The 18,184-nt window shown below is 44.2% G+C and overlaps 1 protein-coding gene and 1 long non-coding RNA gene across 5 annotated transcripts in view; one reads left to right on the forward strand and one right to left on the reverse strand.

Moving 5' to 3' along the window:
* Positions 1-108: 108 nt before the first annotated feature.
* LOC107266781 (protein kibra) overlaps positions 109-18,184 on the forward strand; it is a 38,755-nt gene continuing 20,679 nt past the window's right edge. The window contains exons 1-5 of one of the 4 annotated variants that reach the window (XM_025083869.1): positions 109-2,093; positions 2,170-2,342; positions 3,198-3,338; positions 14,953-15,062; positions 15,145-15,239. In XM_025083869.1, coding sequence (XP_024939637.1) covers positions 3,211-3,338; positions 14,953-15,062; positions 15,145-15,239 — 333 coding nt within the window. In that variant the 5' untranslated portion in view covers positions 109-2,093; positions 2,170-2,342; positions 3,198-3,210. The other 3 variants (XM_015737631.2, XM_015737630.2, XM_025083870.1) reach the window with 3 other exon arrangements.
* On the reverse strand, positions 14,488-18,143 carry LOC112494190. Its single transcript, XR_003059386.1, has 2 exons — positions 15,823-18,143; positions 14,488-14,659 (listed from the first exon to the last, which is right to left on the reverse strand). It is a non-coding gene; the product is annotated as an uncharacterized LOC112494190 (long non-coding RNA).

Genomic DNA, 18,184 nt, shown 5'->3' on the forward strand with positions numbered 1-18,184 from the left:
GAATTTTTACATCCTGGACTACCAGTGCGGCTTCGTGGCGACGCCTGTGCTATGCTGATGGCAACCTGGCACGTGGCTAGTAAAAGGGACTCAGCATACGATCCAGAAGTAGTGGGGAATATATTCGCCCCGTTGTTGAAATTCAGTAGCGTAGAAATACGTAAAATCAAACCTCATTCTAACCTAAGCATTCTAATCATGACTCTAAGGCAAGCTGTCCAGAGTTCATTGGTTACATTTTCGCTAAAGTCGACTAAAAGTTGAAATACATTGAATGTATACCTATAGTTCACTAATTAGAGATATGCAGCACACGTATTTCATCTCTCAACTTGACTCCGGTGGAAACATAGCCATTGAAAAGCAAGACAACTTCCTCGTATGATCTGTGTTAGAAAGAAAGCAGAGACTTGCCAGACCATATTGAAAACAGCTAACCTACTGATAGTGACTAGACAGATGTTCTGTCTGAGTGATTCCTTGCAAAATAAATCAAGCATTGATTACGTCGGCCTTGAAAGATCTCTGTAAATGATAATCCTAAAAATACAAACAGCTTCGACGAAAGGCTTCGATTCTCAAAATACATACGTATTTATATGTTTCAGATCAAAAGATTCATAGTAACAAATCCTAATAAACATTTTAAACACAACTGATCACCTCGATTTATTCGTAATAATCATTTTGCCAGACTCAAGGTAAGCAGTAAAATAAAAGAAAGTAAAGAAATCATATTAGATGACTAGGAAGAGGGTGAATTCCAATATAACTTGAAGCGAACTCCGGAAAGCGTCGCTACTGAAATACAAAAGTTCCCCCACAATTCAACGCCAGGACCCGGTGAACAACTCGCGACGTCCGCTGCACCTGCGTTCTCCAATCGTACAGTGGCGCCGCGGCGAACCACTGCGGAAAATATGCAAACCCAAGAAAAGGGCATCGCGTTCGACTATTCCCGCCGCCATTCGTGCGCAGCGGTCAGAGACACGAGAGCGGTTCCCGGGTTAGAGAGGGGCACAGAGACAGAGGGGAAACCTTCTAGAGAGCGAAGGAGAGGATTGGTGCGCATGGTTACGGGGTAACGGGGGAGTACGGTCAGGTTCCTGGGGGGACGAGAGGTCGGCAGCGGCGATGGCGAGCATAACCGAAGGCGGGGAGACATCGCCAAGCGCACACGGCATGTCTCAAACTCTCAACATGCTCCTAGCTGGCAAGAGGTAGATCATCCACACGGTGTGCGCATCGGGTTCGCTTATAAATCCAGGCGCAGGATATTTTGTGCCGCCGGATAGGCATGTTACGGATAAAGGGACTGATCGTTCGAAGGTGGAGAATTTGAGGGAAACGATATAGGAAGGAGAAAAGTATATATATATACACATTGTTTTTAAAAAATCGTGCACCTTCGACGTCGTCCTCATCATCATCATCGTCGTCGTCGTCGATTTTGTGAATAGAAGCTGATACACTCGTGTTGGTGAATTAATACGAGAACACGAATTACATTCCTACCGATCTGTCGAGTTCAGTTCAGTTCAGTTGAGTCGAGTTGAGTGTAAACGGTAGGAGAGGAAGCAGATGCCCGAGTGTGCTCGAGACATCAAGACAGTGAAACGCGTGAAACCCGACGAGGACGCTGCTGACTGGCGTTGAACGTGAAACGAGTCGTCCTGTTTGACTGGAAATCCGTGCGTTTGAGTTTCATACGTGATTATCAGTTTAGCGCATAAAATTGAATTAAAAAATACGAGAAGTAAATAAATAAATTACATGTAGTACTGGCACAGTGTATCGGGTCGTTGATGAATAATGAAACGTGATCGTTCAGAAACTCTATCGAGTTTTGTAAACAGTGCGGTTGATGTTCCTGAGTGAAACGGTACCCGAGTTACTGTAATAAAGCCCAAGAAATTTCTCTCTGGTGGAATTCAAGACTGAAAAAGCCTTGAAGAATTTTATCAACTTTCAAAAGGGAAGTCATAGAGGACAGGTGCACGCGGTACTTAAGCATCGTTATAAACCCGGTGCTACCTGACGACCGACCTTGATAGAAAATACCAGACGTTTAATACGTCGAGGAGACCGAAGTGGTCCGTTGCCGGATTGTTTTTAAAACGATCGTCAGTCTTTGGATCCAGTCTACCAGCTTCTCCTTCTTGTCACCAGGAAGAGGATCGGAGTCGAAGCGTGGAGGAAGCAGCAGCAGCAACAGCAGCAGCAGGGTGGCGTGAAAAGCGTGATCGAGCCGAAGCCGAAGGGATATGGTGAAGTGCGGAGTGTTTTCGGGCAGGTGAGAGCAGTGGGTGCGCAAGCGAAGCGAGTAATAGTGTCCACGAGAAGTATGTCGATGTAAATATATATATATTATGTATATATAAACCAAAAATGGATATATATATATGAATACTTATATATATATAAATATATATATACGTATACATAGACATAAATCGAGATCGGTGGTAGCATCAACATACTGGTGGCTCGTCCTCGGGGTTAACATCGGTACCCGAGTATGTTAACGGTGGAATTCCGCTCGAGAGGAATCTGAAGGCGGGGACTCTGACGTCACTCCGCTCATGATAATGAGGTATTCATGATGGCGGAGTAGCAGGAGCGTAGTGTAGCCCCGGTGGTGTTTGTTTCTCTCTCTATTTCCCTTCTCTGCCTCTCTCTCTCTCTCTCTCTCTCTCTCTCTCTCTCTCTCTCTCTCTCTCTCTCTCTCTCTTCTTCTCTCTCACTCTTGGATTCTCACTCTGGCACCTAGTCCAAAGCATCTTCTTCGCCTGCCTCACCAACCACCCGCCTTTACAGATCATTTATTCATTGAACATGCAGATACTTAAGGTAGAAGAAATCAAAGGTCACGAAGATAATGTCCGTCAACCAAAGGTCATATGGGATTGGATTTTACCTCATTATCCCCTTCGTTATTTCTCCTTATTTTTCATTTTTCATCCATCCATCTCTCTTGCTCTGTCTTCTCTTCTTGCTCTCTGTTATCGCCCTATCCCCCGGGATCCCTCTTTTACTCCCTACCCTCGTACTCCTCTCAACTGTCTCCTCTCTCGTGCTTCCTTTGGCTCCTTTTCACTTACGTTTACGTATGCGTGATGTGTGTGCCTGCTGCGTGAGTCCCCTGCCTCCACCTTCTTGTTATGCCGCGACGGTGATAGTTTTTTGGATGGATTTAGAGCGCAGTGAAATATGCCAAGGAGACGGAATGGGGAAATACCGCTTCCGGAAGGGTGGGACGTCGCGCAGGACTTCGATGGCAAAGTCTACTTCATTGACCATAACACGAGGATAACAACCTGGATCGATCCTAGGGACAGGTACGTGTTTTAACAATAATAACCAAGTATATATTTTCACATGTAAAAGGATCAGCGATAATGTATAATGCTTGTCCCAATTAAACCTCAAAAAGGCGCCACCATTCATACGGCCCTGAATCGCATATATACGTTGGGTACACGAGGTTCTGCCAGTTTGATTCTTTTCGAGGATACCGTGAACACTGTGTGCGCAACTTCTTTCCTTGTGGTTTTACTATACACGTACTCATTCTCTTCTTCCTCGCAGGGCGTGCACATGAGTACGTCCTGCACGCACGTACGCATCTACACGGGACGCACACGCTCAACACTAAGACACGTACTCTCGTGAGCGCCGCGCGCACACACGTACACAAATACTCGCCGCGCCCGCATTCCAGTCGCCAGGGCCGTCGTAACGGGCTCACTGGGCCCCGCGAAAGAGATGAAAAATTTGGCGATCAGGGTCGGTTCGTTTCGCCGGTACTCGTGGGACTTCGTCCTTCTCTTTATCTTGCGCGTCCCTGTCTCTTGAGAGGCTGCATCGTGTCGGTTCTCGACTGCTGCTTTCCTTTTTTTCTGCCTCGAATTTAGCTACTCGGATTTAATGGGGGTATGACCCAATTATTTGGGACTTAATATTACGATATAGATACAACTGTTTTTCTCGTGTTTTATACACGTGCAATAGCCTGCCTCTGACGTGTAAACGCGCGGCACAACTACGTAAGCGCTTGCGACAGAAAAAGCATACTGCTAGAAACATACCTCGTTTGATTATTGAATGATTTTGATCGGACGATTTAATCGCGAGAGATTAGATATGGCGTAAGTAGATACGAGTCCTCTGTCTTGAATTTCTTAACTTTTAGAATCTTCAACCACGAATTTCTTACCCTCTACAAACGTAATGGCGAGTTAAAGGGATTCTATGGTAAACCAGGGTATCCTGATTAATTATATATAATTTAATATTTTAATCATCGTCGCCCTTACGATATATCTTATTAGACAGTCAGTTTTTTGGCAACGTCCGGTCGTAATAGTGTGTCACGAAGTGGCGCCATGAATTCGTAATTAACACCAATAGCACACACATCATATGATTAATTGGGAATCCCAGTTGTCTATCAGATACCTTCTACACGATTGGCCTGTCTATTTTCGAAAATACCAATCCGCCATCTTGACAGTTGACATTCCCAGTCTGAGTTACGATGAATTCGCGGGACTTGTTGCCGACGCTAGAGAAATTTCTCTCGGATCTTCTCTCTCGGAATTTCTCTCTCTCTCTCTCTCTCTCTCTCTCTCTCTCTCTCTTTCTCTCTTGAGGAACGCAACGAAAACATAAAGTTCCTTTGGTCGTTGGCATGCAAAGTAGCCATTACACAATGTCCATAGCAAACTAGTGATAAACCAGGGAAAAAAAATGTCGGTACGTTGAACCCAAATTCTTCCAGCAGCTACCACGTACGCGTATATACCTTCACTATATTCGGATACGTATATCTACTCTCTCTTTCTTTGTCTCTCTCTGTCTTGTACTGCCCCTCTCTCTCTCTCTCTCTCTCTCTCTCTCTCTCTCTCTCTCTCTCTCTCTCTCTCTAAGCAATGTACAGTAAGATCCTATTAACGTTATCGCGCGATCCTGTTTAACCCGTATAATCCTAATGCGCCGTACAGAAAACGGTCAGATCGTGTAATCCATTACCGAGTTACGAACTTTCGAACTCTCCCGATATCCGGCGTAGGGAGCGTCCTCGGATGGAACGCTAGAAAAAAAATTGTGTCGCGCAGCACGACCAGACGTATGCGTATTAAGAAGTTAAGAAGTCAGGACGAAATTGATTTTCGAAGATAAGCTTTACTCAGCTGCCGCTCACTTTCTCCGTTTCAACGAATGCGATTCTTTCCGTCGAAGAAAAACTTAACCAACACTCGGTCAAGTACATTAGGCCGTGCCGCTAAGAGAATACATTGATGACTTTCGGGGAGAGAGAGAAAAAAAATAAGAGGATAAAAACACAAGATGCTGAACGTACGTTAAATGCCTATCTATATATCTACTAGTTGCTGCTTCTGTGTCGCCAGGATATCCCTGAGCTCTCGTGGCTCCTTCGTTACGTCATTCCGCAGGTAGCCACGCTTGACATTTGCATTCGTGGAAACGTAACCTCACTTCCTGGAAGAGGGCGCACCGCATTTGGTTGCGTATAACCACGCAAAAATAGGTAGTAAAAGGTTCGTGTACCCGTTGTCTACCTTGTGTATGTATATATGCGTATGTATATATATATTCGGTTCTCTAGTTTTCTAGTATTCTTTTATCTCTCTCTCTCTCTCTCTCTCTCTCTGTCTTTCGATTATTCGTTTTCTCTCTTTCTCATTTCTCCCGGTAGACTACCGTTTTAACACCCCGAGGGCACCCCGTGGCGTAGGCCTTTTGTTGGCCAATTTGTAGGCTGTCGGCGATGCTCGTCTTGGGCGTGCGGCGACGACTCCGAGATGGTAATTTACGATCGGCTCGTTACCTGAGACTCGGTGCCTCGACCTTCGCGAATATCCCCTACCATGGTTTGTCAGCTACCACTGAAAGATCACGTAGTGTGATCGGCGATCCCCCGCGAAGATGGCGGTCATTCCGGTGCGATGGAACGAAAAAGGAACAAGTAGATGGGGCCTGTTCGATCGCGCTAATGGCCTCGATACTATTAGGAAGTGTTTTTTTTTTTTAATGTCTGACTCTCCGTCGATGTCTGGATTCCGCTTGTGGCGACTTCTAGATCCTTATTAAATTTTTGTATATTCCCGAGACGCAGCCTCGAGCGAAATTGCTTTTAAATTGCCCAGAACTTTTTAGAGACTCGTGCTCTCTTTGGTATCTGCATTGTAATCATCATTGACGACGGCATTGCTATTGGGCCTTTTACGAAATTTTTGGGAATTCCTTTGAGAAGGATTAATGATTTTATAAATTTGGAAACTCGTCTCTCGATATACGTACACTTGCACACGCTAAGGAAATGATACATGGAAACGGTGGATAGTTACGTTTCCTGTTGGTGGGGATACGAAATGTCCTTTTTTTTCGGGTCAGCGGCAGCCCTGGAATGCGGGATCCTGTATAGTGGTTCAAAATAATGGGGACTAATACGACGAAGAGGGGTGACGAGTTGGTATGGTGGCATAAGCCGTGAAAAAAAAAAAGGAAAAAGAAAGCATGGTAGAGGGGAGGCCAAGAAGTCACATTCCAGGTACACCCTTGACCCGTACATCGCGACTTCAAAGGTCCTGAGCAAGACGATTGCCCGGAGAAATTCTAATAATAGATCCCACCGCCAGATGGTGCCCGGACCAGCCGAATACGTTTTTCTTATGGTATGCTGAGGCCTCAGGTCTTACGGGGGCCCCCATGGACCACGAGCGTACGCACGCCTTTCTCTGTATATGTATGTATTCACGGGGCCAACCGGTATATAACGTATGTAGCCGGCCGGTGCCTAAAAATAGATCCTGCCGGCTTTTAGTGCATTCTTCATGGCTATAGCAGATCGAAGGAAGAAGACGATCACGATTTTTCGATGTGACGGTCCTCTTTTCCATTCTCGACACCTTCCTGCATCGTCTGAACTCTATGAAGACAGTCTAAATCTCGTCGAATGGTGCAGCAATATATCGCAGCTGCCATGACGAATTTTTCGACACTCGCATGACTCTTTATCGTTTGGCTAATCGTTGGAATTTATTCGTCAGCATCTATCGTCTAAAATCTACCTTATATATACAAAGGATAACCCAGATGACGCTGTACACCCTGTATATACATTTACGTTTCTCAGTCCGCTTGACGTTCCTTTATTTCGTTTTCTCTTCACGGTGCCAGAAGCGCCAGGGCCGTTTCCCAAAGAACCGCGCTTGCATAGAGACCCAAACCATACGGCATCTGCTCGCCATCTGTGTTTAGAAAAATCCCTCGCATTCCACAGGCTAAAAACGTGCATCGCGTGTGTTTATAGTTTACACATAGCATTCTTTGTTCCGCCATACCTCCGTCTCTTCTCCGTAATCGCACTTCTCTTGCCTTTTCCGTTTCGCCATGGACGTAAACGCGCATGCGCAGTACAAGCATTTTTCGTCGCTACAGTCTCAGCGTGTATTTGACAACGGCGGCGTCTCTCCGTGCACTCGTAAGCCTGCTATTGAGTAACGTCCAAACTTTAAACATTCGTAGCAAAAAGTATGGTTAGCCTGGAATTTCCTGTGACGTGCGTAAAACATAAGGAGCCAACAAAAAGTGGAGAAACAAATTTACCAACGAAACAGCAGTCAAGGGCGAGACGAACGTCAAATCTTTGGTGCCCTTCAATATTTCGCCATTTTAATTCTCACTCGCGGCCATTGGCACGTAACCATAAACACGTAGATATGTATGTAACGCTATGCCGGAGAGACCATGACACAAATTATCCCCGCGAAGAATGCTCCCAAAATTGGAATTTCGTAGCATTCCCGACACATGACTGTACACCATAAAAATGGCCGACCGTCTTTCACGCAGTACGAGTCAAACGACAAACTCATTTCTCTTCGGCATGTAGTAACTGCAAAGTTTCTACAAACGTGTCGATGCAATAATCACTAGTGGCAAGAAATTTTTTGTAAATTGTTCGAGACGCTGTAAATAAAATTGATTCAGGTAGCCGAGCCAGCTCTCCCACGCGTGTAAGCAGTGCCCACGCGAAGAACAGAACGGCCATTCAGTGAGGTTAGAATGACGCTAAGAGAATTACACCTGCTGGATGGTGACGGTGAATGTCTAGAGTTAAAATTGACTCAATGCATACACGCACGAACGTAGACGCGAATTCATTTTTCATAATGCCTATAGACGATTGTCTGTTTGTCTGGCTACGTGTGCGTCCGTGGGGCTATCCGACTGTTCGGCATACTTCAGACTGGCCAAACGCGAGTAATGAATGCCGCGTTACAAATTCATCGCGTAGGAGAAACTTTCTTGTCGAATAGCGAATTAATTCGTTCAATTAGTGGGACGCGTTAATACGTATACTCGCGTACGTGTGTAAGCGTTACTTCAACCTGTATTTACGATCGAAGTTCAGACTCTGTTGCATGCCGTGTTAAAATACCGTATATGGATATTATGTGCGTCGAGGATGGCACAATGGCGTCCCATGGAAACTTATATGTCTTCAGGATGACTTTTGTCGCTCGTAGCAGAGCACGTAGCCACGCGAAAGCACTGTCTTAATAAGAGTACTCTCGGTTAAGAATTTCCACCTTTAGGTAAACGGGATGAACGTTCTCTCGACTCTGCTTGTCTATATATATATATATATATATATATATATATATATATATATATATATATGTATATATACACGTATGTACAGTCTTTAACCAACATGCGACCAAATACTGGGTCAGTAGATACGGAGTGAACGTAGCGGTTCGTGTTCGCGTTGGTTTCAACGCTTTATAAAAATTGGTACGCGACCCTGGAAAATTTCTATGTAATTCATTTTTTAACGTTTCATTACAATTTTTACACTTGCCGTGGACGCAGTCTGTGGGCATAGTAAATCTGCTATACGATTTTTGTTTTCATTTTCATCGATTTTTTCAAAATTGTTGACGAGACCGTAACACATTTTTCATAAGATCTCTCAACAACTGTATTGGAATTTTCGATGATTCTGGACGATAACAGTCGCTATGCTCTATCGAACGTTTCGGTATCGCGGAGATTGCGTGTTTTTGTCCACTTGAAAAAGTGCGTAAATATACTCGGAGACACGCAGCATATATGCATTACGCACGGAAATGCATAGAATGTGAGTGAAAACTTGCGCATTCCATTAACGTGATACGGTATTGTCTTTCGTTCTGTGCGGTATTTACTATCGGACGAATTCGCCTGGAGCTATCATTCTGGAAAGTCCAGATAACGACGGCGCAGTAGATAAGAAGGTTATTTATAAATTTAGGAATACTAAAATGAAAAAAAAAAACGTACTTTGATCGTTTATTCAAAAACTGTTAAAAAATTCGTATCTTCGTATCTCGCTTTCGGGAGATATTTCGTGAATGAATCAATGTCTTATCATTACCCAAATATTGAATGATCTGTATCTCGCCGAGAAGTTATCCCTGTTATCAATAAGCACGAAGAAGCTGTCATTGTCACGCGATTGATTATACAAATATCATACACGCTCCGGCGTCTACGACGGTTGGATCGTATTATCACACCCGGTGGAATTCTTTGAAAAATTTTTATTTGAGGAATATTATTTTTTTTTACTTTATTCAGATTGACATTTTCTTTGATCACGTTTATTATGTTAAAACATATTGCATGTTTTAATAAGCATGCAAACATTTGTTCTCGTTGTTATAGTTGCTCGCACTGGCCCCTTCAAGGTTCGATAAGGCCCCCCCACGGTCTATTCCATATATAAAGGCTCACCCGGAGGAGGTTATCACTGTTTGTCTCATACAACCGGCATTCGAATCGCGTGTTAGCGACGCGTGACGTCACCGACGTCGGAATGTAGGGTCGCTTACGCGTTGCGAACAAGTCCCCCCCCCCTTTCCCACCGGCGTATAGTAAACACGCCACGCAACGAGGACACGTGGGAATGCGGGTACGCACGTAAAAATCGAAAGGTTACCACCACGTTTCTTATTTATACGTACCCAGCATATATGTACATATATGTATCACAGATCAATACCTGCACGGTAAACGTTTTGTCCTTGGTAAAGCGACTGTTTTAACAGCCAGCGACACGTAACTGAACTTATTAATATTAATACCTGAAATAAGGGCTCGACGATTTTGATAAAAAAAATTATTACCGAAAAAAAAAGTCCATATCCTTGAAGTCAACATGATTTGTTAAAGTCACTCGAAAGTGACTCCTATGCATATTTCAATGATTTCAAAAATTACGATTTAACGTCACATTTTTTTTTTAGGGTCTATTTATACCACGAGCGTCCGCCTAACGTGTAACGGACGACCTTGAAATTCGTAATTTTCATAAAATGACCAAAAAATTGTCAAAAGATGGTATCGACCGTTTATTGAATTTTTCATTGTTTATCAATCTACGCGAATGTCGTAACGTTTTTGCAGCGTGTGCGTAGACTTTGTAAATGTTTGAATTTTTTTTATCGAATCTCAATAAAAAATTCAGTCTTTCGGTGTTACGTCACGCTGAAACTTGATACTCGTTTTGAACGATAAATTCTATGGGGTTTTTGCAGGTAATAATATCGCCGGCGATATTAACGTGTTATTTTATTTCATTCCTCGTGACTCTTTTTTACACTGTTAATACCCATCGCTCCTCCGTTTCACAGGTATCCGCTGCTACTTGCACGACAAACTGCAAATGGCCAGCGGAGCTGACAATTCTCGTGAACGAAGCAGACGCACTGCGCCTCGCATTTAATTATTCTAATACCCGTGTTACATGAATCTTACACAACTCGGATCGTGGATTGACGTAAGCTTTCCAGGAGCTTAGCATAAAACAATTCAAGCTAAGAGGTCAGACACGCTCCTTGCGTAATTGGGCACGGCCCGCATCCGATTTTATGTTTATGTAACCCTTCATCCGTTGTCTCGTATCGGTCCTAAAGACGTCGTGCCTCCTTAACGATTGCCCGGATAAAAATGTGTCACGTAAAGCGACAACCGACAATGACCATAACCAACACCGAGAGCATTAAAATTTCTGTGAATAATATGGGACTCATTTTTGGATCCTTCTTCGTATCAGGGAACAAATAGACCGCCGATTGCTATTTCGACAGCTTCTTCGTATCTAATTGAGACACTGGCGCCGTTTCGCTTCGATATATCCTCTGTAGCTACTTCCTCTGAAAATTAGGCAAATCGGGTCAACCGAGCTGTCAACCAAGACGTCACGTTAGATAACACTGTATCTCGTGATTGCTTAAAAAATTATTGTTCATTGTCGAGCATGGAATTTCTTGCTCGATGTGCTCCTCACTTTCGTCTGAGTTACTTGCTGTCTTGAATTTTTTTTTCCAGAGAGAAAAAAGATGCTGCCCACTCGGTTAGATATTTTATACGTCGACCCAAGCCGTACCCAAGACCATTCAGGATCACGGTCCTGAGTCGTCTCGTCCCACGCGATTTGGGCGATTCTCAGCGAACGTTGAACGGTCAAAAATATCGACTGGTACCAATGAACGAAATTGTTAATATTTTATCACAACGAATTATACCTATAACCAGACACGTGCTTTTACACGTACCGTGTATGGAGCAAAGGATCTTTTGGTACGAAATATAAATAAAGAAGTATCGTCTAAATAAGGATGATCGTCTTCGTGTATTTTTAGACTGTCGTTCAAGTCGCCCATGGGTTCCAATACAATCTTCATTCAACATTCTCGATGTTAATTTTGCGGATCGTTTTGGTTGAGGAGGTTACGAAAAAGTAAGGTAGTGGTGAAAGAGTCGAGAGTTAAAAGTAACGAAGATACGTATAAACTATAGCTATACGGTATACGTACGTATATAACGTATACACGTAACCTGACTCACATAGTCCGTAATCGAATTAACGGCTACGTTCATTGGTCGTGTTATCTAACGTTCGCTTACGCGAGTCTTCGCTCACTACTTTGTTCAATAACGTTCTATTCCACGCAATCATCGCGGAATGTTGAATGAGACAGCGGGCAAAAAGGTGGGATTAAAATTTCCCCGAATGTCTCCCTTTTTAACCTCTCATCCACATACATCTCCCTCTCTCTCTCTATCTCCGTTCCGTAGCGTGTGTTAACCATGACAAAAGTCATTTTATTGGATGACGAAGTAGCTACGGAATTTCGTGGAGGAAATTACGTCGTTTCGACGCGCTCGGTTTACCTTTTGCGATTTTAACGAAGTGCCGAGGAATTTTTTAAATATATATTTTTCTTTTATCATTTCGAACGTAGAAAAATTCAAAATCCTGTGGGCGAATATCTAGGTTGCTGGCAGTGTCAGCTGTCGGCTATCGAAGGAGCGTTCTTTATTCGTGTTTTTGTCTTTTTCTCTGACATTGTAAAAGTTCCTGACCCTCGAGCGATTAAAGTCCGACTGGTCACTTGAGCAGGAGTCGTGTTGAATTTTCAGTAAGACACGGCGGATCCAATGGCCTTTAATCTACCCGCGGAATTTTCAGGCGGAACGTCGTATATCCGATAAATTGGCAGTAGCGAGGACGACGCGACGCACGTCGAATTCCCTCGAGTAGCGCCGATGCTGAGAGGAATTTTTACGTGGAATCCCACGAGGCGTGTAAAACTCTCGTACATACCATACGACATATGTATACTTTGTCTACATGCATATAATGCATGCGTCAAGAATCACAAGGTTTTAAAATGCATACTCATCTATACAGGCAGCACACTATAGAAAGGCGTAGAGTAGGTATAGGAACGTAGTATCCGTAGACGCCGGGTAGAAAATTCCTATAGTAAAGAGAACGAGAAGCGCGCACGACTTGCTCACGGTGGAGATAAGTCAAGTAAATAGAATAAAATTCTAAGCATACCGTCGTCGGCAAGTAGCGTAGACACGGTGAGAAAAAAATAATAAGCTAACCTATCGAGAAATGTTAATATTTGAAAATGCCACATGGGAATTACGAAATTCTCAGTCTGCTCTCTTTTCTCGGGTAGCGGCGTTGACGTACACGTCGCGCACTTTGTTTACCGTCGATTGTTGGGCTGCCTGAAAGTCGGGCACAGAAAGGGATTTGCGTGTTGCGCATACTGTTACTTTTTTTGAGTACTGCACGAAACCGCGGGATTACAGGAAAAAGGACGTTTTTATTTGTGCCATATAGGGCAACGTATTTCGACGTATGTTTGGTATATAAAATTACGTAATTAGAGGACGTGACTCGGGGAGCAAACTTTGAAACGCCGTTCGATGGAATTCAATGAAATTGACTTTCATTCCGAGGTTTCTGTCTCAGTCGGATAGAGAAGATCAATAGGGAATCATCGACGATCCGTAGACAGAACTGAATTCAGAACGAAATTCCCGTTAGGTTGGCAAAAACGTCTTACGTGGATGCTAGACTTGGTTTCTGTCCTACTGCTGTACTGCCAGTGCTACCGTACCTTTTTGGCATTGACGATTCTCGATTGCCCAGTCGAGTGGCAGAAGGGAGACTGACTGAGAAGGAATGGAAAAGAGTGTCACGGAGGTTAGGAAAGGCTAGGAGCTTCGCCGGAATGATATCGCAATATGTTTACTCGACTACCCCGCCGCTTGACTGGCTGACTTGACTGGCCCAGTGTGCGTTGGAATGTCAAGGCAAGAAACTGAGAAGCCCAGGCCACTCGCCAAATAATTAAAAGCCAAGAAGGAGCCTCCGTTGCGGCATCGTATAATATATCCTTTTCACGGGACGCCATCTTGCTACTTATTTCTTCCTCGTCTTATTTTATTCGTACGCGTACACGTAACTTTTTATCGAATTATTATTTCGTGCTTCTCCTCGTTCCTGGCCGTTTCGATATCTTTGTCCTTGGGACGTTAGGCTTGCGCGATATGGATATTAGTGAGGGCCCGTTTAAAGTCACTAGGATTTCAAATGTCCCTAGATCCGTCTTATGCCTTTCCCCCCTGTAAAATTTGTAGCAACCACGGTCCTGACATTCCAACGTAACGCTCTCCACCTCTTCTCACTTTCACCGCACGAATTCCGCCGACGTCGGTACTTGCGCTGCGTCCTGCGTACAATGCATATTTTTCGTCTTTTTCACGTGACCGTGCTATTAATACTTGTATTCGCAATTTTTATTACGTTACTCGTAATCAGGCATGCCTTATTATACGCCACTGACGCGGTTACTCGATTTTAATTGTTTACTGGATAAAACGGTCTTCTTCGTTATCTAGCCTTGACATTCCAGCACGCACGACTTATCCGCTGTCTCTTATTCGTATTGCCAACCTTGTAAAAGTTCACATTACGATTCTTCGAGGTAGCTGGTATACATATATATGTATATTCAACCGTTTGTGTCACCAGTCCTAAGCAGCACGCTTGCCATTAGGGTATTTAGGGAGAAAGGTGGATGAGCTTGTTATCAGAGATATTTTTTCTTGCTTTTTATTATTATTTTGAAAAACTTTAAATTGTTATTTTTTTTTACTACTAGTCTCATACCTCGTTAAATGTCTTTCATTATCGTAATAGGTAGAGAGTAACATTCCTCAGGGCCGTACGCAGCATTAGTTCCTTTGGCTGTACATATACGGTGGGGTCCTGTTCTACCTGAAGCGATACCATTAGAATTATAAAGAGCTTAGAAAATATCGTGACTGGCAGCATGAAAGTTCGAGGTTATACTAGACGGCGCTTATGGTAATCTCGTAATAGCGACTCGTAGAATATTGATTTTATTTTTGCAAAATTTTGTCTCTCAACGTTCCACGTTATGGGGCTATGTTTTACATGGAAACTTTTTTTCTGTGAAAAATCAGTCATTCGACAAAAACTTACTCGCACTGTACTATGAATATTATAAATATTTATTTCTCACTCTCTCTTTCTCTTTGAAATTACAGATTTACGAAACCTCAAACCTTCGCCGATTGTATCGGTAACGAACTTCCGCTCGGTTGGGAAGAGGCCTATGACAAGCACGTAGGAGCTTATTACATTAATCATGTTAACCGTGAGTATATTGTGCAATTGAATAATAGTCATCAAATCGTCACGAGCGATTGTAAGCATTGGTCGTCGTTATTGATTCTCAGAAACAACCCAATTGGAAGATCCCCGACAGGAATGGCGAGCCATACAGGAAGCCATGCTTCGGGAGTATCTACAGACCGCACAGGACGTACTGGAGGTGAGTTTCTCAATTAATATTTTGGTTAAGTAAAAGACGGGAAAAAGTGGCATCGAGCCTCCATAAAAATTAGCTCGCTGGTAAACAACCGCGATGCCATAATAATTTCTGTTTGTCCCTGCAACCCCAAGGACCGGGATATAAGTGAATTCCATTTTAATAAACGCTTCCTGGCCATTAGTCAGTGGGCGTAGCCAACCAAGGGAATGCCTGAGTGACTAGTCATCGAAGAAATCCCTAGCTGAAATTAAAGAGTCACGGACTCTTAAGCTTAACTGCGATGCCTTGGTACTCACGTGCGTCCACGTGTAAACGCATCCATACAATAGAATGAACGTATACAGTCCCCACCTAGAGAGTCTCGAGGGGCCCCCGCGGCAAGAAGAAGGGGCCCTCTTTCGAGCCCACTAACCAATGGAGGGGACAGGAAGCCGTCCCGTGGGAAATCATGTCACTTCCGGTCACTTCACACTTACGAACGCGCACAGCCAATATCCGAGCATCGTGAATACTTGGCGATCAACGGCCGATTAAATCCTTTCTATATGCCCGTCTTATCCCATAACTATACACATCGTAATACCTGTGTCCCATGCGCCATATAAAATTCCTCACTCGCTTTTCGCTCGGCTTTCTTTTCCCTCTGTTCGCTCATTCATTCGTTCCGTTCATTCACTGCCAGTCCCTTTTCTCGACTCTGCGTCGTTACGTTCTCGCACGCGTCGCGAAACGCCAATGCGCGTTCTGCCCGTAAAACAACAGCTGCGCCACGTTTCCACGAAGGTTTTTATCCTGCCGAGAGAAAAAGAGTGCCGAGTCAAAGAAAAGACGAAAAAATTCCGACTCACGCATACCTCTAATCAGACCAAACACATCGGACTCTCGCTTACGCGAAACGCCCGGATACTCCCCAAACGAACTTTCGCTCGGTCTGCGTCCTGGCTCCTTTGCATTATTTTTCACGTTCACGTATACCCCGAATCGTGCGTAGATACGAACGACGAGGGACTGCGTCCGAACGAGGGTATCTCGTTAGCGTGCGAAAATTTGGTGGGAAATGAAAAAGCGACAGTGGCGCTACGTCGTGTTACGAAAGTGAAACCGATAATAAGGAGTGTGCTGTAAAAAGGTGCCGAGTCAGTCCGGGTCGAATCCCTCGAGGCTAAAGACTATAACCGCCGTCGGCTAAGTATCGTATCTTCTACGTTCTTAAGGGTACGGTCGGGTCGAGAGAAGAAAAGGAAAATAAAAAGGAGAAGCACGATAACAAAATGGAAACAGAAAGTAAAACAAACGGACGACGATACCTTTCCATAAGGATCGTCGATCCTCGTCGAGGGAGTCGCCAATTCTCAATAGGAAACTTTTCCACCGAGTTATTCTTAAATACATTCACGTACACGTAGACTCTATCTCCCGTACCTGACCAGCAGTCCGGTTCCCCGTCCCTCACGGCACCGGCCGAACAGCTCGGGGTTTCACGCGTGTATAAATACGCGTACTCGTAGAACGTGGTACGAGCATTCGAACGCGGCGAGGGGATTTGCATTCCAATGCAAATGGCTCTCCTCTCCGCTGGCTCGATCCAGCCAGTGCATAGTTGGCTATGCCAATATTTTCTAGGATACGCAGAGACGGGATTTCCTTGCGTATGAAGTACGGATCAGATATTGTCTATGCTCGTGTTTTCTTTTGGAGGAACAATTACTTTTTTTTTCTTTCAACATCGTTCGACCGAAGAAAATATACATTTCATATAGGTATAATCGATACCGGAAATCGATTAATCATCGCGACCAGAGCCGACACTCGTCTCGCTCGATTCCATGGAATATATCAATAATTTAGCGACTGCATGTACGTTAGTCGGTGTAACTTAATTAATGGCATTAATTAGATATGATTGGTCGAACGGAGCGCCACGAATTTGTCTCTTTTGATTATTTACATGCTCGGCGGTTTACGGATGCTTTACGGTAGGTACCGTGTTCAGTGGCGGTTGCTGTCTCGTGACGTATTATTTAAACTGTGTATAGGATTTCTTTGTGAAGTCTGTTCGCGCAAATAATAGTCAAAGTAAAGGACAGACGGTCTCCGTCGACCGTCTCGTGTCACTTATCCGCTTTCCTAGAAAATGTCCGCGAGTACCGAGCACGCGGTGCTGCGTCGGATATATAGAATAGGAAAATCCCAGGTCTCAAGCGTTTAGTTACCAGACGGTACTACGTGACATGTATACCCGTGTACTGTGTAGCAGATAGATGCGCGCAGCACGCGAAGGATCCGCGGCCAAGAATTCTTCGAATTTTCAACGCGAGAAGAATTTTTGGCTCGGATCGCTGAATATTTGGGATACCAGGCGTCGCTTCTGGACTTCGACCGATCCACCGTACTTCGGGGTTACCAGCGTCGGGCAAACGTCGCTACCCACTCGTCCCCAGTGAAAACTCCCAATAACGACTTCTTCAAACCGAACATCCGAGGGACTCGGCTTCCTCTTATATTAAATGCTCTCCGCCATTGCTAAATCGAACGAGATCCCAAGATCGATCGGGAACGTCGTGATCTCTGGATCGCTATCTCTCGCGTGCCTAATCAGATCTCCAGGTATATACATATACAGTATACACGTCAGCAGCCTCCAGTTACATTGTTCGTATGTATCGACTCGTTACCGAAGTGTGTTGTACCCAGTTAATGACAGGCGAAAAGTCGGCCTATTCCTTGCAGGCTTCCGTTAATTGGATTCAGTATAATTAAGAAAAGTTCTCAGATCGCTAGTGTGCAATCTGATAGACTCCGGAGCAGTCGAGGGCACACGGTGTGTGGGTAGGTTGGTACTATGTAGAAATAAAAGAAAATTTCCAATGCCACAACGCAACGATTCGAGCCTCAAGATTTTCTTGTGCCGTGATCCAGTGATCCATGTTCTCATTTAAAGCCCC

This window comes from Cephus cinctus, unplaced genomic scaffold (genome assembly GCF_000341935.2).
Source record: "Cephus cinctus unplaced genomic scaffold, Ccin1 Ccin1_scaffold0330, whole genome shotgun sequence".
NCBI lineage: Eukaryota > Metazoa > Arthropoda > Insecta > Hymenoptera > Cephidae > Cephus > Cephus cinctus.